This window comes from Salvelinus alpinus, chromosome 29 (genome assembly GCF_045679555.1).
Source record: "Salvelinus alpinus chromosome 29, SLU_Salpinus.1, whole genome shotgun sequence".
Lineage (NCBI taxonomy): Eukaryota > Metazoa > Chordata > Actinopteri > Salmoniformes > Salmonidae > Salvelinus > Salvelinus alpinus.
In genome coordinates, this window is record NC_092114.1 from 40,522,324 (window position 1) to 40,545,530 (window position 23,207).

At 43.2% G+C, this 23,207-nt stretch overlaps 1 protein-coding gene across 1 annotated transcript; it reads right to left on the minus strand.

The window, feature by feature from the left end:
- Positions 1-318: 318 nt before the first annotated feature.
- Positions 319-19,804, minus strand: LOC139558732 (hepatic leukemia factor-like). Its single transcript, XM_071374109.1, has 4 exons — positions 18,714-19,804; positions 12,326-12,748; positions 5,851-6,116; positions 319-5,212 (listed from the first exon to the last, which is right to left on the minus strand). Exons 1-4 carry the CDS (start codon positions 18,901-18,903, stop codon positions 4,997-4,999), a joined length of 1,095 nt encoding a protein of 364 aa, XP_071230210.1. The 5' UTR covers positions 18,904-19,804; the 3' UTR covers positions 319-4,996.
- Positions 19,805-23,207: the final 3,403 nt, after the last annotated feature.

Genomic DNA, 23,207 nt, shown 5'->3' on the forward strand with positions numbered 1-23,207 from the left:
GGATCTATCATTTGAACCCATGTTAGTTAACACCTGGGCGATGCCATGCTGCTACTACTGACTGAACAGATGGCAGACGGAGTTGAGAGGGAACTGCTTGAAGCAATCCATGTTGACGAACAGCTGAACCAGCCCACTGGTCACAGGTGGCAGTGGGCCGCCATTTTATGATGTCTAATATGGTCTCGGGGGTAGCACCATCTTAAATGGCCTTAGTGCCTTCGTTGTACTTTCTGATGCTGTGAGAGATCGATTCACTGTAGTTTCACACAAAGAGAAGATATGAAATTATGACAACATACAAGACACCACAAAAGCTTTCTCAGTGAGTAAGGATGAATCTTTATTGGTGATTTCAGAAAAGCCAGACCACATTCCCCAGCATCCATATAGGCAGGATCAGTAGACATTACTGGTGCAATAGGGTAGTGGTGTGCTCATGGGATTTGTAGTTTATTTATAACAGTCACAACAGGTAGTAGTTTATAATCCACATGGGGAAGGGGAAATAGGCTGTGTACATTACCCGCAATGCCGTTTAGTAGCATACCATCATTGTGAGGATAGGCTACAAATGCCCACAAAAAGTTGTAGTAATCATACAGTATACAGACATGTAGAAAAATACCGCTGTTAAAAGTTTATAAGCTTCTGCAAACAAGTCCCAGGTATCAAAAAGTTGCTTCTTCGTCCATCAAAAGATGGGTGGTGTTAGAAGCCTGTGCTGGGAGGTGTAGCTCAGATTCTTCCAGTTTTTTCCCCCCTTAAGTCCATAGTTTGTGGTCGTTTCCGCTTTTGTTACATTACAACACACACGGACGAGACTACAGCCCCCACAGTGCACCTGGAGATAGTCTCAGTGGATGGTGCCGATAGTGAATAGGCTCATGGAAAATAAAGTAGAGTAAAGATGGTCTTGGAACATACAAGGGGGATAAAAAATGAGAACTGCATTCCCACTTAAAAAGTTGTAGCAAGGAAAAGAAACAAGAGTAGTGATAATAACAACGACAACAACGACGATAATACTAGCAATAATAACTGTAATAGAGAGAAGAATTAAAAAAGAACATTGAATCCTATGTCTGAAATCAAGACCTTAAAATCCAGAACTGGTATAATTACAACCTCCCTACCAAGGTGAGTTGGTAGTACGCAGTACAATTCCATCTAATTTTACCGAAATGTACTGCGAAAGAGGGCCAGCTCCGAAATGTATCCCGGTCAAAACGTAAAAATAAAGAACAACTTTAGTAATCAAGATTTATCGTAGAGTTTTTTTTTTTTTTTTATCCCCCAGAACACCTGAGAAATTGACAATGATTCCAATCATTTTATACTACATTTATATATTCAAGCCATGTATATTATTACATCTATAGTCACATGTTCAAGCATATATCATATACACACACATATCTAGTGAGAGATTAGTTTTCGTATTTAATTGTACATGTGTATGGTACATTAGGGTGTATGGTTTCACTGGATAAAGTTGTTCAGGAGAGGTATAGACATACTCTTCTGTGTGTCAATCTATATATACGATTTCCTCTTACGACACGATACGCAAAATAAAGAACAAACCCAAAGAAATAATAAGGTATAGGCAGTTCAGTTACTGTGTTGAGGTGTGTGTGTGTTCAGATGGAGGATCAGGATGAGTACCAAATAAAGTCCGCACTAATAATAAGAATAAGAATTATAATCAAACTTGAGGTTTGTTAACGGTCAGCATGCTGAACACTGCCAACTTAACCCGGGCCATCAATTCCAAACCAGTTTAAATTCGGTTTCACAATTCAAAATTGGATCAGAAGAGAGCGATGCTGTAGAAAGTGATGAAGTGTTGTGTGCTATCATACACGGCCCTTCGTTTCAAGGTCCAGCTTGCTATCAGGGCCAAATAAGTGTGTGTGTGTGTGTGTGTGTGTGTGTGTGTGTGTGTGAGATCATTTGAGAGCGAGAGCGTGTGTGTGAGTTCGTGCATGCATGTCATTTCATGTAAAAATGCATATGTAGTCACTGGTCCAGCTTATTTGACTGTGTGGCTTGTCATGTTTGTTTGCGGTGTGCGTCTGTGTCTGAGCCGAACATATTCACCCATCTACATGAATACCTGGCAACACATTTGAGCAATATTTATTCACAAATTTCTGTGCGGCTGCAGCTGTTCTCGCGATTGATCACTGACTGTAGCATTTCCATTTATTTTCTCTCTCTCTCCCTCCCTCGGTGCCAGACACACAATTAAAACGATTTAATTCCAGAAAGGAATCAAAGAGACGATAACAAATTAAAGGGCAACTCCACCACTTTTCAAATTCACTTTCATTATCTCCAACACAATACCAGTGTCAACATACATAACATGTCCAAGGGTATGTAGACACCTGCTCCTCGAACATCTCATTCCAAAATCATGGGCATTAATAATGGAGTCGGTCCCGCCTTTGCTGCTACAACAGCCTCCACTCTTCTGGGAAGGCCTTCCCCTAGATGTTGGAACATTGCTGCGGGGACTTGCTTCCATTCAGCCACCAGAGCATTAGTGAGGTCAGGCACTGATGTTGGGCGATTAGGCCTGGCTCACAGTCGGCGTTCCAATTCATCCCAAAGGTATTCAATGGGGTTGAGGTCAGGGCTCTGTGCAGGCCAGTCAAGTTCTTTCGCACCGATCTCAACAAACCATTTCTGTATGGAGCGCTTTGTGCATGGGGGCATTGTCATGCTGAAACAGGAAAGGGCCTTCCCCAAACTGTTGCCACAAAGTTGGAAGCACAGAATTGTCTAGAATGTCATTGTATGCTATAACGTTAAGATTTCCCTAGCCTGAACCATGAAAAACAACCCCAAACCATTATTCCTTCTCCACCAACAAACTTTACAGTTGGCACTATGCATTGGGGCAGTTAGCTTTCTCCTGGCATCCACCAAACCCAGATTCGGCCGACGGACTGATGGTGATGCATGATTCATCACTCCAGAGAACGCGTTTCCATTGCTCCAGAGTCCAATGGTGGCGAGCTTTACACCACTCCAGCCGACGCCTGGCATTGTGCATGATGATCTTAGGATTGTGTGCGGCTGCTCGGCTATGGAAACCCCCATTTCATGAAGCTCCCGAAGAACAGTTATTGTGCTGACATTGCTTCTAGAGGCAGTTTGGAACTCGGTAGTTAGTATTGCAACCGAGGACAGCACTCGGTGGTCCAGTTCTGTGAGCTAGTGTGGCCTGCCACTTCGCGGCTGAGCCGTTGTTGCTCCTAGATGTTTCCACTTCACAATAACAGCCCTTTCAGTTGACCGGGGCAGCTCTAGCAGGGCAGAAATTTGATTAACTGACTTGTTGGAAAGGTGGCATCCTATGACGGTGCCACGTTGAAAGTCACTGAGCTCTTCAGTACCGGCCATTCTACTGCCAATGTTTTGTCTATGGAGATTGCATTGCTGTGTGCTCGATTTTATAAACCAGTCAGCAACGGGTGTGGCTGAAATATATTTGGCCATGTAGTGCATGTGAAAAAGGTGCATTTCTAGGATTTGTAGAAAAAAAATTAAGTTAAAGTTCTACCCAAAAGTTAACATTTTAAAAACTGTGATTTTCAAACACTGAGATTCGCGGTGACGTGGGGAGCAAGAAAATACCCTCACTTGGGCTAAAAACTTGTTGCAGGTGATGTCATAGAGAAGCATTTTTTTTAGGACCTTTCTTCTTATCTTTTTAAGCACAGATAATAGAAACGTGATGTTCTCACACATGTAAACACTGGTTTGGTGTTGGAGATGATAATGCAGTTGAAAAGAGGAAGAGTTGCCTTTTAAAAAGGAAATTTGTCATTTTCATCATCTCCAGAACCACCCCAACATCAACATATGCGAAAAGTGTTTCCAATGACATCATCGGTGTGCATCATGTGATTTTAACCAATTACGAGTAGGCATTGCCTACTAATTGATTGATGAATTCATTGGAAACATATTTTTAACTACAAAACATAAATGCCCCATTTTCACATGTTAATGGTACTGGAGATGATGAACATGAAGTGAACATTTTTGAGAATTCCCTTTAAGTGCTTCAACGAACCCAACAGAACAAAATTAAAACTATACAATGTTTGTTTCATCTTCGATCTGTCTATGTCCACAAACATTTACTAAGATAATTCTCCTCTCTTGCCGTCATGTTATCCCTGGATACAACCATTATACATTCTCTATTACGACCTCTGACCCCTCTTATCTTAACGAGTTCAAAATATATCATTCACCAATCCATTTACCAATAGCCCTCATCTCTATACTAAACTCACCCATATATAAAATATACAAAATATCATTTCCAAAATCTCCTCTGAACTGTCCGTCTTTGCAAATATAAAAATATACAGTTATGTTGAAATCTCTTTGCTTTCTTCTGTCCTGAACCACCTCTCCTAATCCTCCTCTTCTAGATATATTGTAACTCATCCTGTGTTCTGTAGTTTGCCCACTTCTCCCTCCCTGCCCAGTACAGTTCAAAAATATACATGTTTTGTCATAGAAATAAAGAACACACCTGTCTTCCCCTGGCTTGTCTCCTTGTCTATAGCTTAAACACATTAGTTGTCTTGTGATCTGTATGATTTGAACACCTCATTTGAACGGGTGCACGTATGGCCCTGCGCATTACCCGGAAAAACACTGCAATGCACCTGATATAAAACACTGAATGACGTCGCGACGCCCAAGTGACAATACCCGTCAAATAGACACGGGAAGTGAAACCAGCATAGCACAGAATCACTAAATGGAGGCTGCACTCACTACAACACTGCAGGCTATTCGCAACATGGATGCTTACGCCAGGTGTCATACGATGCTTATGCCACGTCTACGTAGGCCGTACGCGCACCCCCTCAACTAAAGTGCTGCCAATGTTGCCTTATACCCCTCTCTCCTCCTCCACCACCTCCCTCCTCTTCCTCCTCCTCCCTCCTCTTCCTCCTCCTCCTCACAAGTCTCCGTGTCGACTTTCAAACTTGTTGAGGATGTTGCGGCAGCGGCCCAGCTCCTTGCGCATGTCGGCCACTTCCTGTCTGAGAGCAGCGTTCTCTCGCTCCAGGAAGGCGGCGCGCACCGTGATCTGGTTCTCCTTGAGGCGCCGGGCGTCACGTGAGCGCTTGGCCGCCTCGTTGTTCTTGTAGCGCCGGCTCCAGTACTTGTCGTCCTGCAGAAGTCACCACAAAGTAGAGGCGTGTTGTGGGGATGTGTGGGAAAAGAGGAGGAGAGGGGCAAGAAGGCTCAGTTTTGTGATGGCGAGGGGGGCAGGGCGAGAGGGGTCACAACTGAGCATTGTAGTTGCACACTTGAAGCATGTATATAAAGATTTGTATAAACGTTTGTGTTGAAATTACTGAAAAATACACAGAGCCTTACTAATAATGCCATCACAATTAGCTACTCTACAGACAGCAATATGACAGTTTCCTACCTTATTCTTACCATGGTGTTACATGCACATCTACATGCCAGTTCCATCAGGAATGTATAACTACTTCTTCTGCTCAATTACGTAATTAGTTTTAATTCATCGAATTCAGCCTGCAAAAAAACCTGCACGTGCATTAATGGTAAACTCAGCAATATGACATCACACGCAGCGGTGAGGACCTCCTGCCTACAGACATCAACAGAATTTAAACTTGCCCCTTCCCAATGTGTGCCCTCCCTTGAGGCATGCCCACATTGTCATTCACTTCAGCAGGAAGTTGACCTGCTTTTTAGGATGACATTTTGTTAACTCTACCATTAAGCTTCTTATGTGCAAACTACATTTAAAGACAAGAATTGTAAGAAATGTAGCACCTTCTGCTCGTCTGGCACCAGCATCTTGCGGGCCTTCTTGATCATGGGCTGTGGCTTGAGCTCCTCGTCCGAGAAGCGGTGCCTTCGGGGGTCGAAGGCCTCCTGGCCCGGCACGCTGGACAGCGCCACGTCCGCCGGGTCCGGGTCAAAGTTCACCATGACGTCAGCAGTGCCACTGGTGACCGGCGGGCCCCCTGGCGGCCCGGGGGGACAGGGAGAGGTGGTGGTGGAGGAGGGCGAGAGGTCAGGAGGCCCAACTTGGCCACCTATATGGAGAGAGGACAACAAAAACAAACTTGTGGTTGATCACATACTTCTCACCATGGCCAGGGTGAAAGATCAAAGCCTCAAGCATGCCGATAATAAGGTATAGAGGATGAGTTATTTCTGTGTATAAAGGCATCATCACACATGACGTGTTTATAAACAGGCTGCTGCACGGAGGCTGCAGTGTTACTGGTCAGCCACCAGGTGGAAGCAGAGGCCACATCACTCAGTCAGTTTTGGGGTTGAGTTGGCAGCTGGCTGATCCAGGATAAGATGGCACCAAAGCCCAATCTTAATAACAACCATTTTGGGCAAAAGGTTGAAACTGATCCAAGAACAGTGTTGCTGGGTAAACAACCTTCTACATGCAGCTCTAAGCTATCTTATGGCCCTTGCCATCTCCCCTCTAACATTTGGTCAATGTCATTCTATTTTACCCTCAGTCAGTAAAATATGCTTGATCTTCAAAGAAGTAGTTGATGTTAGATGGTTGTTCACCCTGAAAGTAGTCTATGGGCCAAGATAACTGTACCATTGATTACAGTCTTTCTTTAAAACAGCCATTACAACATTCAGCTAACCTTAGCCCCCACAAGATAATCAGTGGAAGTGATGGGGGTATGTGAGCATGTTTAAGAAGAATATCCAAATCATCTGAAATCAATTCAAATCAACTCCATATTTGGTTTGATGCTACTTAAAAGGTGATTTAAAAAAAATACACGCTCACATGCCTCCATCACTTCCATTGAGTGTTAGCTTGTGGTAGTTAAAGTTAGCCGAAGTTTTTAGCGGCTGTTTAATGAAACCTGATTACAGTATCTGCTGGGCCATAGATTACTTTCACGGTGAGGAACAATCATCAAGTTGTAAAATACACCTTTAATATATATATATATTTTTTTTTTTACACTTAATAGCATATACAAGTACATTTTCCAGGTAACAATTCTGAGCAGGGTTGTTGGCAACGATTGTTTGATTGCGCTTTGTTTTTAGAACACACTTGAGGAAATGGAAATGCTGAAATGGAATGTGCTTTAGGAAGTGTTACATAAAATGTTCTCCCCAGTCCTCTAGCTACATAGCCACCACAAAGACAGTTCCCTACAATACCCCTCCAACCCCTACCCCACCCCCCATACTCCCTCTATCTTCTATTTAAAATATACACAAAATCCTTCCTTCGTAAGTATCCATAGGACAAACCACTCTGCCTCACGTTCTTCCTCCCTCCTTCAGAAAAGAACAGAGAGAGCACAGCTGTCTAAACAGCGCCCCCCCGCCCTCCCCACCACACACACACAATAAACCTCACCTTTCATTTCATAGCAGTCTTTCCCTCAGTCCTTATGTCAACAACATGTCATTCTGAAATGTTATGTCACAATGTTGTTCAGTGTGTAAAAATGGTATGGCGACATGGTGGGGATATCTCTGCAATGTAAATCTCTCGGCTTCTTTATGTAAGGCTAGTCTTATGCAATATTATGCTAGGACTCACCAGAGATCTCTCTCTCTGCTTTACTCCCTCTTTATGCCTCTCTCCCTCCAACCCCTCCCTTCTCTTGCTCTCTCTCGCGCCATTGCTCTCTGCATCGGCACGTGACACAACGCCTGCACATGGCCCAAGCGTGTGAGAGAGGGAGTAAGGGGGAGGGAGAGAGAGGTTTTAAAACATGCAAGGAGAACACTCAAATGGACTCTCTCTCTCGTTTTTACTGTATTGCAGAGTCCTTCTTAACCCTTTCCTCTCCACGGGTCATTAAAATGATTTATTGTGCTAAATATTTCTACGATTGATTCCTGAATTTGATCATTTCTCTAAGCACTCTGATTGTATTCCCTGGTCTGTAACTAATCTACATATTTTGTTCTTCGTAAAGTTAGTCTGTTTGTGTGGAAGGGATTCAGCAGATCTCTTTTGGTCCGGCGTGAACGTTTTGTCAGAAAATAGAAAGTGACACGTTATTTGAAAGCTACAGCCCTTGTCTTTTTGGAAATCAAACTCAAATCTTACTGCTGGCGGTGTCATAAGAGTATGCGATGTAGGTCTAGTCATGGAAAGGGTACACCCTGATGGACATTGTAAAGCATGTGTTTGTAGTTTTGGAAACAAAATGCACTTCATGGGGGTAGTATACAATATTATGCGTCGTTTAGAAAACGCCACCAGAGGGCGTCAGTTTAAGAGGTTAATTACGATAAAACCAAGTGTCAAAATAAAGGGCCCTGAATCGTCTATTGGACAAGTTGTTTGAGGCTATACCCTGTCTTTTTACCCTTTGTATATAGCTTCTGCTTGTTTTTGTCCCCTGATCATCTTCCGCTAGCATCAAGCCACCAATTTCACACTAGACAGGGGATTTTGGGATTTATCAATGCACAACGAGGCGTTTGTACTTTGGAATAAAACATAAAGCAGTTCTATTGGCCCTCCTAAATATTTGTTTTTACCTTGGAGCTTCACAAACTGCCGTGTTTTCCCCCACCGACCAATGCCGACATGGGGCATGTTGAGGAAGGTGCAACTACTGCAATGACAATTTTAGTCATCTTGTGACATTGCTCAGACACACACCAATGCAAAACACGCAAACATACGGTCAAAAATAATCCCTCACCTACACACCGGGGGTTGGAACCGGTTCAAGGCACAGAAACGGAACCTGGGCCTCCCGCGTGTCTCACAGATGTCTATGGCACTGCATCGCAGTGCTTGAGGCGTCACTACAGACCCGGGCTGGATCCCAGGCTGTGTCACAGCCGGCTGTGGCCAGGAGACCCATGAGGCGGCGCACAATCTGGGTTAGGCAGTCAGGGATTTCCTTGTCCCATCGGACTCTAGCGACTCCTTGTGGCAGGCAGGCTGACCTCAGTCGCCATCTGGACGGTGTTTCCTCCGACACATTGATACGGCTGGCTTCCGGGTTAAGCAAGCAGTGTGTCAAGAAGCAGTGCAGCTTGGCAGGGTCGTTTTGAACAGAAACAGTATATTTCTCTCCCTGGTCGGAGAGAATGGCTCTCGACCTTCGCCTCTCCCGAGTCCGTAGGGGAGTTGCAGCAATGGGAGAAGACTAACTACCAATTGGATATCATGAAATTGTGGAGAAAAAGGGGTAAAAGTACAAATACAAAAAAAAATATATATATAAATATAAAAGGAACCTGGAGCGAAAGTGATCCATACTGTTCCGGAACAGAACCGTAATTTTAAAAGAATGGGAACCGCAACCAAGCAAAGCACTCAAGCAGACAGCATAGGCTGACGTTACAAACTTTTATTTTTTACCTTTATTTAACTAGGCAAGTCAGTTAATAACAAATTCTTATTTTCAATGACGGCCTAGGAACAGTGGGTTAACTTGTTCAGGGGCAGAACGACAGATTTTTACCTTGTCAGCTCAGGGATTCGATCTTGCAACCTTTTCGGTTACAAGTCCAACGCTCTAACCACTAGGCTACCTGCCGCCCCAAACTTGATTCAGAAGATAGGGAGAGATATTTTTAATTAGCTAGAGAATACTTTTTAATGCTAGTTAAGGATACTATTGGCCTAGGCTAGTTATCATGTTTCACGTTGGATTTATTAACTACAAAAAGGTAAGACGTGTTTTTAATTTTGGTGCCGCTCTGCACACACAAGCTTGTTAGCTAGCTAGCTCAAAGGACATTCAAAGTTCCTCCATAGAATCCGCTCCTCCTAGGCAGAATTCTGTGGACCTAATTCAGATAACGCATGTCATAAGATGCCCGGCACCTCAAGCCTCCTCCTCAACCTGCTCTCCCTCCCCACCCGCAAAATGTAATTTGCATCTTGCGCCATAGGCTACATTTGTCTGTCCATCACGCATGTGAACAATTAGCTTGCCTGCTCTGTCCTCAGCGATTGGTGAAGTCATTCATGAGCTACATGTAAAAAAAAAAAAAAAACGGTTGATTTGACAGGTTAAAAAAGGAACAGAAAATAAACCAATACTTTTTGGGGGGCCGAACCAGCTCAAAACTTTATTTCACTGGTCAGAACAAAACGTGAAAAAAAAGTGCTTCTGTTCAGAATGAAACGATGGGGAAATAATTTCAGTTTCAACGCCTGCTACACACAGAAACAAACACTCACATGGACACAATCACACAAACACACATACTGTACATACCTACACCCACCCACACCCTCCCCTCTTTTACCACACACTAACTAGAGCCCTGCATGGGCATGAATTTTAAGCCCCAACCTGCGACGATCAGGCCCTACCATACCCAGACCAGATTGCTTCTGCCATTAGCGGCTCCTCTCTGTCTGTCACCCGATCGCTCCCTGCGTGCAGGCAGCTCACTCTGCATGCGTTCTGCTCATGGCGGCTTTGAGTCTGTGTATCCATAGCAACGACCCTGCTTGGGCTGCTCTGCCAGACATATTACGCTTCGAACACACCGACTGCGTCATTGCATCACTGCTGCATAACATTTTGCGCAGCTAGGCAACTATACTGATGCAGGTACCTTTTGCAAATGGTCGCATGCGGTTGGACACATGGAGGAGAGAATCATTTTCGCAGTATCCTCAAAACTGTGTCTTTTTGACACAACTGCTGACAGCTACAGGGACATAAACACAAAAAAATGCTGCTTGGAGACAAGTGTCCACGATAGTAGGATTGCCAGGTCAGTTTAGTAGTGAGCTTGTGCTAGATGTGGCTAGCTAGCTAGCTAACCTAGCTTGCTAACCTAGCCAATGAGGTGTGTGTGAAAGAAATAGTCAAATAAATTATGCTAGTTACTACCCCTGATAACTTTACCAAATGTTCATGTTTGAAAGAGTGTGAATGCTAGATAAATAGTAATGGAAATGGTAGATACTACTGTACCCCTGATAATTTGGTCAAATAACCGTGTGTGTCTATGTGTATAGTAGGTGACATGTCCATGATAGCTATCTAATAACTACAGTTATGCTAGGTAATGGTTTGGCTCCGAAAAAGCCAAACCATTAGGCTTGAAAGAGCCTACTCTGCCTATCTTGACTATTTATTATTGCATTTCGCTCCAAAACTGCATTTGAGGGAAATTATATTATAGGCTGTCACAATTAATTTGAGGATGTCATCGAATAAATAATATACTTGGCAAATAAATAAATAAAAAATGTAAAGAAATTATGCAATCAAACTGTTTTTATGTAATCCCAAATTTTTACTGAATGTGTGCAAAAAAAAAATCTACATTCATATTTTGCTACTTTCTGTCAAGTCCACTCATACAATTTGATGCATACGTTCGATTTATCGAACGTATGCACCACACAGAACGCACTGCAAATGCCTCTGCAACGCAATGCTGCAAGGCAAATGCAGCGTTCCATTGGAAATGAATGTACTTCTGGTGTATCGAAACGCAATGACGCAGTCGGTGTGTTCGAAGCGTTAGAGAAAGGAGGACATAGGAATCCCATTGGCCAATGAATAGGGAAACGTATAACGCCCCACCCAGCAGTTTTCGGCCAATCGCATTCACATTGTCATGCAGCATCATGCGATTGCTAAACTAATCGTCACGCAATCCCTTCTCAAAGTCAGGGTATGAGTCAAGAAACGTGCCTATTTTCCTTGAAAGTACGCAATGTCACGATTCCAAAGTTCTAGTAAGTATCTCACATTTCGGAAAATATTTGTAATGTTGTACTTCTTGTTGACTGACGTCATGCTAAGGTTGCGTTTTTGAGCTAGCGCCCACTTGACTCTCATTCACTCCTTGTCCCGGAATCGCCCAGAATACACCGCACGGCCCATTGACGTAGCATGGGCAACGTACAAAATGGCCGTCAATACGATTCCAATGGAGTTTCCCCATCTCCTCAAATGTATCTCTGGCTTTGCTCTGCGAACGAAGAGACATGAGAGAGCAGTTAGCTACTTTTGGTCACGCTACACTCTACACTCAAGGAAGTGCTTTTAAAAATAATTTCTCCTGTCTTATATTTGCCGAGGTTAAAGGACTTCTGACACCATGTTATGATCTTAGTCAGATATGGCTGTACTGCGCAGCAGAACACGAGCAAATGTCTCAGCTTCAAAACGTTAGTTATTAATTTAGCGATACCCGAGCCCTACTCGTACCTTTGTTATTGATGAAAAAAACATGCCCTAACCCGATGTATAACGTTGGGGCCCATCAGGCTCGGGTCAGGTAGCAGAGCTCTACTACTAACCATGTAGGCACTCGGGCCCTCCCATCATGCCTGGCAGTCCGTTTGGTGGCAGCGGCACATTGTCCAGGCCCAGCAGCGAGGAGGAGGAAGATGAGGAGGACATGGAGGACGATGAAGAAGAACATGGCGGAGGGGATGACGGCGGGCACTGGGAGCTCTGGTTGGGCACGGCCGACTGCAGGGAACTCTGCGAGGGCACCTGGGCGCTGGCGCTGGAGCCGTTGCCACCTTTGTTGTGCATGGCCATGCCGTTCTCAGTCAGAAACTCCTCCAGGTCCATGTACTGAAGCTGGAAGAGGCCCCCGTCGCTGCAGGGCAGCGTGCGCTCCCACAGATGGGGCCCCAGGAAGGCCGACTGGGAAGGCCGGCCACCTGGACCCCCACCCATTGAGTCCTCGTCTGAGTCCTGGGGCTTGTCTTTATCTGTTAGTGGGAGATGGGGAGAAAGAGATAGAAAGGAGATGGAGAAAGAGAGCGAGCGAGATGGAGAGAATAAATGAAAGAGAAATTGGAGGAAAACGGGAGAGAGAGCAAGATAAAGAGAGAATAAATGAAATAGAAAAATTGGAGGAAAAGGGGAGAGAGAGAGAGGGTCACTGAGTGCAAAAATCCAGCCTGTTCAGTGTTCATCACTGCTGTTGCTTGTCATCACATAATCTGCCTGGGAGCCTTGTGCCTTCAACAGCTCTGCAGGCAACCAACCCCCATTACATGGCTGCATCAGCAACAGTGCCAGCAGTCTTCCCATCCACACACAGGCTGGCTGACAAATGTGAGTAAGGGTGTGAGATGCTATGCTAATATCATGAAGGTGAACTGAAATGCTACTCTGACATCATGAAGAGGAAGTGAGATGCTAAGCTAACATAATGAGGAAAGAGAGAGATGGCTAGACTAACAACTTGAGGAAAGAGTGAGATGCTAAGCTAACATAATGAGGAAAGAGTGTGATGATACGCTAACATTATTAGTGGAGGTGGCATAGTCTCGTGTCTCAGCCCTCACTCCGTTGAGTTGGCAGCTTAGCGAGGGTAATAAGGGGAGGCAAGAGCAAGGAGAGGGGGCTCCAAAATGGGGGATGGCTATCAGTGTGACACTGCTAAGAGCTAGGCAGAGGAGATTAGATAGAGGGTTGAAGGGGTAGGGAAAAGGGTGACAGGGCTGATTCATAGTGTGATGATCACACCAGGGCTGTACTGGCCAGCACAGCACATTATTGTCAGCACACACACACACGCCCACACACCGTTTTGGAAGTGAGATAGAGGAGAGAGACATGCAGAAGAGGGAAGAGAGAGGAGGAGAAAAAAAGGGAATGCAAAATAAGCCAGACAGACACGAGAGATGATAGAGAAGGGAGGAGACATGAAGAGTGAGAGGGGTGAAAGGGAGGAGAGACGAGAGAGGAGAGAAAAGCAATTCAAAAATCATAAATAGACAGGAGAGAGGAGAGATGGAACAGAGGAGTAATTAGGGAGGAGAGGATGGAGACAGAAAATATAAAAAGAGGGAATGAATATGAGGAGATAAGGAAGAGGAAAGGGAAGAGGAGACTAAAGAGATTCAAATAGAAGGAGAGATGGATGACAGAGCGATATTGGTGGAGGAGGGGAAATATAGGAGATGAGAATAAAGAGGGTGAGAAGAGAGTGGAAATAGGAGGAGTGATGGAAGAGAGGAGAGAGAAAAGGATAGGCAGAGAGAGATATGCAATGCAAAGAAAAGAAGTGGGATGAGGAAAGAGATAGAAGTGAAGGGGGATTGAGGGAGATGTGACAAGTGCAAGAGGAGTGAATGAGGGGGATTTGGTAAATGTGCTAGAGGATGGAGAGGATGGAGAGGCGGACAGAAGAGGTAGGAGAGGAGAGATACGCACAGCGAGTGGGTGTATATGAGGGTGTCGAACAAAGCAAGCAAGCCGACCAGGGAGAGAAATATACTGTTTCTGTTCAAAGGGAAATGCATCATGCATCGAAGCCACAGGCAAGCAAATATGTTGGATGCAAAAAACACTCAAGACTCCATCTCATGTAATAAAACCCTTCTCCATCCCTTAACATTAGTGATGCACCCCAACTATGCATGCTCTAATGGTGAACTTGATGCTGGTAGGTCCTTTGTGCCCCGACTCCGTTGGAGGAGCTGTCAGTCTTGGTCAGCGTCACCTCTTACACAAAGACATTAATGGAAATGGTGGAGGGCTGCTGTTCAACTCTATAGCCACCAGGGGGAGGCTGTTAGTCAATGTGATTGTTGTTTGTGTACAAACAGCCAGCAGCTGACTAAGGTTGTGACATCCCTTTAACCTAAACGTTAAGTTCCTCATTTTAGGGGACTAGCTACAGAACTGTTTCGCCTGCACAGACTGGAATATGTTCTGGGACTCTTCCAATGGCATTGAGGAGTTTACCACATTAGTCACCGGCTTCATTAATAAGTATCAATGACGTTGTGCCCACAGTGGTCATACGTACACTTCCCAACCAGATGCCATGGGTTACAGGAAACATCCGCACTGAGCTAAAGGATAGAGCGGCCGCTTTCAAGGAGCAGGACACTAATCCGTACACTTATAAGAAATCCCGCTATGCCCGCCGACGAACCATCAAACATGCAAAATGTCAATACAGGACTAAGATCAAATCCTACAGCACCGGCTCTGACGCTCATCGGGTGTGTCTTAATGGATTACAAAAGGGAAACCCAGCCGAGAGCTGCCCAGTGACACGAGCCTACCAGACGAGCTAAATGCCTTCTATTCTTGTTTCGAGGAAAGCAACACTGAACCATGCGTGAGAGCACCAGTTGTTCCGGACAACTGTATGATCACACTCTCCATAGCCGATGTGAGTAAGACCTTTAAACAGGTTAACATTCACAAGGGACAGACAGATTACCAGGACGCGTACTCAGAACATGCGCTAACCAGCTGACAAGTTTCCTCACTGACATTTTCAACCTGTCCCTGACTGAGTCTGTAATACCTACATGTTTCAAGCAAACCAACGTAGCCACTGTGCTTAAGAACGCCAAGGTAACCTGTCTAAATGACTACCGCCCCGTAACACTCACATCATAGCCATGAAATGCTTTGAAAGACTGGTCATGGTTCACATCAACACCATCATCCCAGAAACCCTGGACCCAGTCCAATTTGCATACCGCCCCAAACAGATCCACAGATGACACAATCTCTATTGCACTTCACACTGCTCAATCACACCTGAACAAAAGGAAGAATGCTGTTCATTGACTACAGCTCAGCGTTCAACACCATAGTGACCTTCAAGATCATCACTAAGCTAAGGATCCTGGGACTGAACCCTCCCTCTGCAACTGGATCCTGGACTTCCTGACGGGCTGCCCCCCAGGTGGTGAGGGTAGGCAACAACACATCTGTTACGCTGACCCCCCTGCGTGTTCACCCACGACTGCGTGGCCGCGCAAGTCTCCAACACCATCATTAAGTCTGCCGACGGGGCTGTAGTAGAGCGGGTCGAGAGCTTCAAGTCCCTCGGTGTCCACATCACCAAGAACCTATCATGGTCCAAACACACCAACATAGTTGTGAAGAGGGCACGACAATGCCTCTTCCCCCTCAGGAGGCAGGAGTCTGAAAAGATTTGTCATGGGCCCTCAGATCCTCAAAAACTTCTACAGCTGCACCATTGAGGGCATCTTGACTGCCTGCATCACCGCCTGGTAAGGCAACTGCTCGGCATCCGACCACACGGCGCTACAGAGAGTAGTGCATATGGCTCAGTATATCACTGGGGCCGAACTCCCTACCATCCAGGACCTCTATACCAGGCGGTCATAGCGGCGGGAAGTAGGGGGTTGCTAAGGGTGCTGCAGCCCCCCCCGAAAAAAATCTAAATTCTATTTGAAATGTTTTTAAAAAATCTGAAAAGTAGTGCTGGGCATTTAATAGTCCTGTATTAACAGACCAATATAGCCGTCTGCAGTGCCAGCACAGGCAAAAAAGGTTAGTACAGCCCCACCCCAACTACTTCCCACGGCTATGCAGGCAGTGTCAGAGGAAGGCCCTAGAAATGGTCAAAAACTCCAGCCACCCAAGTCATAGACTCTTCTCTTTGCTACAGCACGGCAAGCTGGTACTGGAGCACCAAGTCTGTGATCAAAAGGCTCCTGGACAGCTTCTACCCTCAAGCCACAAGACTGCTGAACAGTTAATCAAATGGCTACCCAGACAATTTACATTAAAGCCCTCTATTATTTATCTCTGTTGTTTTGCACTGACACTCCAACACACACATTACATACACTCACACACACATGCATATTGACGCCACACACACACACACACACGCTGCTGCTACTCTGTTTATTATATATCCTGATTGACTAGTCACTTTTCCTCCTACCTACTTGTACATACTATATTACTTCAATTACCTCGTACTACTGCACATTGACTCGGTACTGGTACTCCTTGTATATAGCATCGTTATTGTTTTAATTGTGTTACTATTTCCTTTTCTATTTAGCAAATATTTGTCTTTCTTTTTAACTCTCCACTGTTGGGAATGTCCTTTAAATGAAGCATTTCACTGTAAAGTCTGCACTGGTTGTATTTGGCGCATGTGACCAATAAAATTTGATTTGACTCAAAGTTCTGGTTGTCCCGCTTCACGTGCTGCTCTCATCTGAGATGCAGTATGTGAAATCTGACGCCTTATTTGCATAGGCCAGAAAATGTGTCGCTCCCTATCTAAACAAAGGATCGATTTCCTCTGGCTGTGAAGCTTGCAGCTCCACTTACAATGAATACAGCATATGAAACAGGTGATTGCAGAAAAAAAAATATATCTCACTGTGATGTTCTCGGATGGACTTTGAGCTCTCAACATGAAAAAATACAAAATAATTTAGAACAATATAAACAAGACCACTTTCTCTTGGTCACAGAGCAACTAAATCATTTTGTGCTTAAGGTTGAAGTTGTAGCAGGCGTTTGAATGGCGTCTTTTCCGTCGTCAGTTATATGAAATGGTGCCAATTTTCTACTGTCACGAAGTATGATCATATTTATTTTACAGCTTTATGAAAGATTAAATAAGTCATTAATCATTTGATTGTTACTATATTTAGAATGCATTTTAATAATTTCAAACCCTTATCCCAAATTTTGTTGAATAGGAAATAAATCATACATGATTTTTCACATTTTCAAATGTGAACACCTCAGGATTTTATAACTACTTGCCAGAAAGGTGAGATTGTTATATTTCTAGCAGTAATTACTAGATATTGCTTATGGCCCTCATGATAAATAACTTATTTTGGGTACATCTATTTTTTTACATTAGATTTTACATTCCCTGTCCCCACCCTTAGTTAACATTTGACCATTTACAATGTATCTAGTCTGTGTTTGATTGTTGGATTGAGAGCTCGTGTACGTACACTGAGTGTACAAAACATTTGGAATACCTGCTCTTTACATGACATAGACTGACCTGGGTAAAGCTTGGATTCTTGTACACTTGTTAAATCCACTTCAATCAGTATAGATTTGATTTATTATTTAAACTAGGCAAGTCAGTTAAGAACAAATTCTTATTTACAATGACAGCCTAGGACCAGTGGGTTAACTTCCTTGTTCAGGGGCAGAACGACAGATTTTTACCTTGTCAGCTCTGGGATTCGATCTAGCAACCTTTTGGCCCAACGCTCTAACCACTAGGCTACCTGCCGTCCCACACAATAGATGAAGGGGAAGGGCCAGGTTAAAGGATTTTTAAGCCTTGAGACATTGATTGTGTATGTGTGCCATTCAGAGAGTGAATGGGCAAGACAAAAGATTAAAGACCTTTGAATGGGGTATGGTAGTAGGTGCCAGGTGCACCGGTTTGAGCGTGTCAAGAAATGCAACGCTGTTGGGTTTTTCCATTTCAAAAGTTTCCTGTGTGTATCCAGAATGGTCAACCACCCAAAGGACATCAAGCCAACTATAGGAAGCATTGGAGTCAACATAGGCCAGCATCCTTATAGAACGCTTTCGACACCTTGTAGAGTCCATGCCCCCAAGGAATTGAGACTGTTCTGATCACAAAAGGGGGTGAAATTAAAATATGTTCCTAATGTTTTGTACACTCAGTGTACATCAATATCACGAGATATGTCCTTAATGAAGGATAAACACACTCATGTTCTATGCTGTGTGTCTTGTTCTGGCAACAAAAATATGAACCTATTGCCATAATAAGTAATGCATGATACAAGTTAATGGAAGAATGCTTTATATTTATAAACATGAAACCAAGCCAACGAAATGAAAATAAAGTTTGCAGGCCACTTATTTTAATATGTGTTATGCATATACTGTCCCCTTCCTTCCTGCCCTCACCACACACACAAACCTCACCTTTCATTACACAGCAGTCTTTCGCTCGCTGGTCAACCTTGATGGGCAGCTGTAGGAGAGTCTTGAGGCTGGCCATGGAGTTCAAGTGTCCGCCGGTCGGGACACTGCCCGCAAGGTTACCCGTGCCGAACTGTGGGCTCGCTCCAGCCGGGAGGTCAGGCGGTAGGAGCTGTGTGAGCGGTCTAGACATGATTGTGATGGTCGTTGATTCCCACGGTGGAATGAGCGCGGAATTTATCCGATTAATCCACAAAACGATTGACTGGCTGTCAGCGGGTTCACAACACAGTGACGTGAAGATTAAAAAGGTGGACAGGTGGGCAGCTGGACACTGCTAGACCGACTGTTATTTACCTCATTCGAACACCGAATGTTAGCCTATCTAAATATGCATTAAGTGCTAGAGAATAATAGTAAAATTCGACATGACAAATATAATTTGATATCAACAATAAACTATTGCTATTGCTCTTCCAACTTTCCATGAGAAAATCAAAAGTGAAAATGATGTCTTCAAAAATATGTTCATGGTAAAATGTGTTTTATTCAATAACCTTAACAGATGCAATGTGCCCTTTAAGAGTTAATCACTTATCCCAGCCTCTATCTATGAGATAAACAAAGTTGCACGTCAGCGCTCAGATTTCGCCAAAACGCCTTGCTTGATGATGTCCGTTTAATTCAGAATAGGCATCAAACCGAGTTGATTTTCTTCTTGACCTGGACAAAAATAAAACAAACAAACCTGAGGGTTGTCCATGGAGTAAAATGGATTATGGAGCGATACCTGGAAATCCAATAATAGAGAAAATAAGTGTGGGCGGGGGGTGATAGGAGAAAAAAAAAGTATTCGTCAAATAATATCCAACATGAGTAGGATAGGTGTTGAGGTCTCTTGTTTTTCCTCTCCCTACTTAGTCGATCTCGCTCCCTCCGTCTTTCTCTCTCGTTATTTTTGTCGTTTACATTCTTTCCCTGCCTTTCTGTAGGCTACGAGCAAGGAAGCAACCGAGCGCGGCAAGAGTCAGCTGGAATGAACACGGGCCGCTCTCGTGACATCACCGCTGACAGGGGATTGGCGCTTGGGGAGAGGCTGATCAATATTCATGATCTACAACTAAAACGCCCAAAACAACATTAATGAGCACCACCCCTTCCTAAACAAACCAGTCAGGGTGAGTTGTCGATTACTGTAACCAAACCACGCCGAATTGAACAATTCGCCCTCTGCATAACTTTTAATGTAACCAATGGATGGAACACGTGGTTGACCTTAATGTCAGTCATAAAGCTAAACTAGTAACCACGAGATGAATGGACCAATGTACATATCTGATTAAGATCACGGGTCCTGTAGGTTACACACAAACTCCACACCTGTAACAAATCCTAAACCTACACAATAATGGAATTACTTTGCAATGTCCAGTACCCTCTGACAAAAATGTTACTATTAAATTCCTTGTAGACTACTTGGGCTGTGGACTATCTCTGTAATTTCAAGGATCCGGATCCCAAATTCAACAAATCATTAAAATCATCATTATCAATATTTTTTGCATTTAATCCGCCAAAAATGTGAAAGTCTGTGTTTGGCCGACAAAAAATATCTATCTCCCAACTACCTTAAAACCGATTCCTGCACTCGAAGGGAGCACATGGCCCTGGCACGCGCGGATGCTGCCTACCAGCGATTGGTTCAAATTAGGTTAGTCTCTGCCCTTCGCAGAACGTTATTGGACAAAACTAGGTCATTGGCTCCGCCCAAAGATTTCCCCATGGTACGGCCGCGTGAGACAGAGGCGAAGTAAAACAGGCAAGTGAGCCCAGTGAGATTGAACGGATTAGTGTTTAATTTAGCAAGATCCAGAGATCATACGGAATTTGCTTTAAAGTAATTGGTGACCACCGCACAGTGTAAAAGTTTTGCTTGATCATTTCCTTATTATAGTATTCCAATAATGACAATAGGCTATTACAACTTGACCCTACTAAAACATTATAGCCTAATAATGATAATAATATATAATACTTAATATAATAATATTAATACTTGCTTTGAAAGTTAAATAGAATTTTGTCTTGATAGTAATAATTTCCCATTTTATCTGTCACACTTCTGAAGTACAACAGTGTGATGTGCTATTTTACATAATTTAAAAACAGCTTCTAAGGAACTGTGTTTATGAAAAGTAGACCATATCATCAAATCCACATCACAACTCTAACAAATCATTTTTTTAAAGACAGACATTAATGCCCTGTATTATTTATATTACTATTCACATGGGGCCTTTCAATAAAGTAGGGGATATGTTGGGATTTTAATTAAATGAACAACATGGATTGTCTGCCTTGATAATCCCAAATTTGAGTGGTTAAAATTGCCTAATGCATTTGATTTTATATTGTGTCATTGATTAAACAATAACCTGTCACAATTTATTAAAACTTCAATTTTAAAATATGCATTAGACCTACAAACCACTAGATGGAGGTGATACTGCGGTTTTCAAGAGCAAACATATCATAAACCGAAAACACATTCAAAATACATGGACAAAATATTCACACAGATTAATCACTCCTTGACTTGTGTATATGGTGTGAATCGTTATTGGATGGATACTTTCAATGTGCATGTAATTTCTTTATGTAAATTGCAATGTTTCTCATACACAAAATATTCCCCTCCGTTTCCCTGGTCATGCTTCTTCTGTAAGCGTTCATAAAAGGGCCTCATATGGCCATCTAGAGGACACTGAATAGTATTACACAAGTAATTTTCTAACCACAGATGCATGGCTGTTGTCCCAACAGTAATCAAATGTTACTGTGCGTTTAATGTGTATCTATCTAATCTGCAGTTTTGACTGCAGATTCACACCATTTACCCTATGAGAAACTAACGTGTGTTTAATGCATGCCCTGCAAACTGGTGACAAAATACAGTATATCAAAAAATAAAGAACTTTCTAAAAGGAGAATTCTAGCAAATACACACATAAGCAATCTTCCAGTTAGGGAAACTTTCAGAACAGCCGGTTGTGAGTCTGACAAACAGCCATACTCATCCTCAGGGATTTTTACCCTCTGTTTCTAAATGGAGCATGGAATGTGCCAACAAGTGAGCAATAAACATCTCTGCAGTGTAAGGACAGCGCACTGGGGCACCAAGTGTGGAGGACCTGGCGTTTCTGCCATTCTTTTGAACCTGTTAACTGATCAACATACAGCGCATTCGGAAAGTATTCAGACCCCTTGACTTTTCCACATTTTGTTACATTACAGCCTTATTCTAAAATGGAATATATACACTACCGTTCAAACGTTTGGGGTCACTTAGAAATGTCCTTGTTTTTGAAAGAAAAGCTCATTTATTGTCCATTAAAAAAACATCAAATTGATCAGAAATACAGTGTAGACATTGTTAATGTTGTAAATGACTATTACAGCTGGAAACGGCTGATTTTTTATGGAATATCTACATAGGCATACATAGGCCCATTATCATCAATCATCACTCCTGTGTTCCAATGGCACGTTGTGTTAGCTAATCCAAGTTTATAATTTTAAAAATTTAATTGATCATTAGAAAACCCTTTTGCAATTATGTTAGCACAGATGAAACTGTTGTTCTGATTAAAGAAGCAATAAAACTGTCCTTCTTCAGACTAGTTGAGTATCTGGAGCATCAGCATTTGTGGGTTCGATTACAGGCTCAAATTGGCCAGAAACAAAGAACTTTCTTCTGAAACTCGTCAGTCTATTCTTGTTCTGAGAAATGAAGGCTATTATTCCATGCAAGAAATTGCCAAGAAACTGAAGATCTCATACAACGCTGTGTACTACTCCCTTCACAGAAAAGCGCAAACTTCATTAAATAGTACCCGCAAAACACCAGTCTCAACGTCAACAGTGAAAAGGCGACTCCGGAATGCTGGTCTTCTAGGCAGAGTTGCAAAGAAAAAGCCATATCTCAGACTGGCCAATAAAAATAAATTGTGAAGATGGGCAAAAGAACAGACACTGGACAGAGGAACTCTGCCTAGAAGGCCAACATCCCGGAGTCGCCTCTTCACTGTTGACGTTGAGACTGGTGTATTGAGGGTACTATTTAATGAAGTTTGAGCTTTTCTGACGAGTAATAACTGACGAGTTTCAGAAGAAAGTTATTTGTTTCTGGCCATCTTGAGCCTGTAACCGAACCCACAAAAGCTGATGCTCCAGATACTCAACTAGTCTAAAGGCCAGTTTTATTGCTTCTTTAATCAAAACAGTTTTCAGCTATGCTAACATAATTGCAAAAGGGTTTTCTAATTATCAATTAGCCTTTTAAAATGATAAACTTGGAATAGCTAACACAACGTGCCATTTGAACACAGGAGTGATGGTTGCTGATAATGGGACTCTCTACGCCTATGTAGACATTCCATAAAAAATATGCTGTTTCCAGCTACAATAGTCATTTACAATATTAACAATGTCTACACT

What these genes read in the sequence shown, in the direction of transcription:
- LOC139558732 (XM_071374109.1), bottom strand. Translation starts at nt 18,903, where the DNA reads ATGTCTAGACCGCTCACACAGCTCCTACCGCCTGACCTCCCGGCTGGA. An exon ending in AGGGCCCGAGTGCCTACATG is followed by an intron (nt 6,117 to 12,325) that starts GTTAGTAGTAGA and finishes CTCTCCATATAG; the next exon opens with GTGGCCAAGTTGGGCCTCCT. An exon ending in TGGTGCCAGACGAGCAGAAG is followed by an intron (nt 5,213 to 5,850) that starts GTGCTACATTTC and finishes TGACTTCTGCAG; the next exon opens with GACGACAAGTACTGGAGCCG.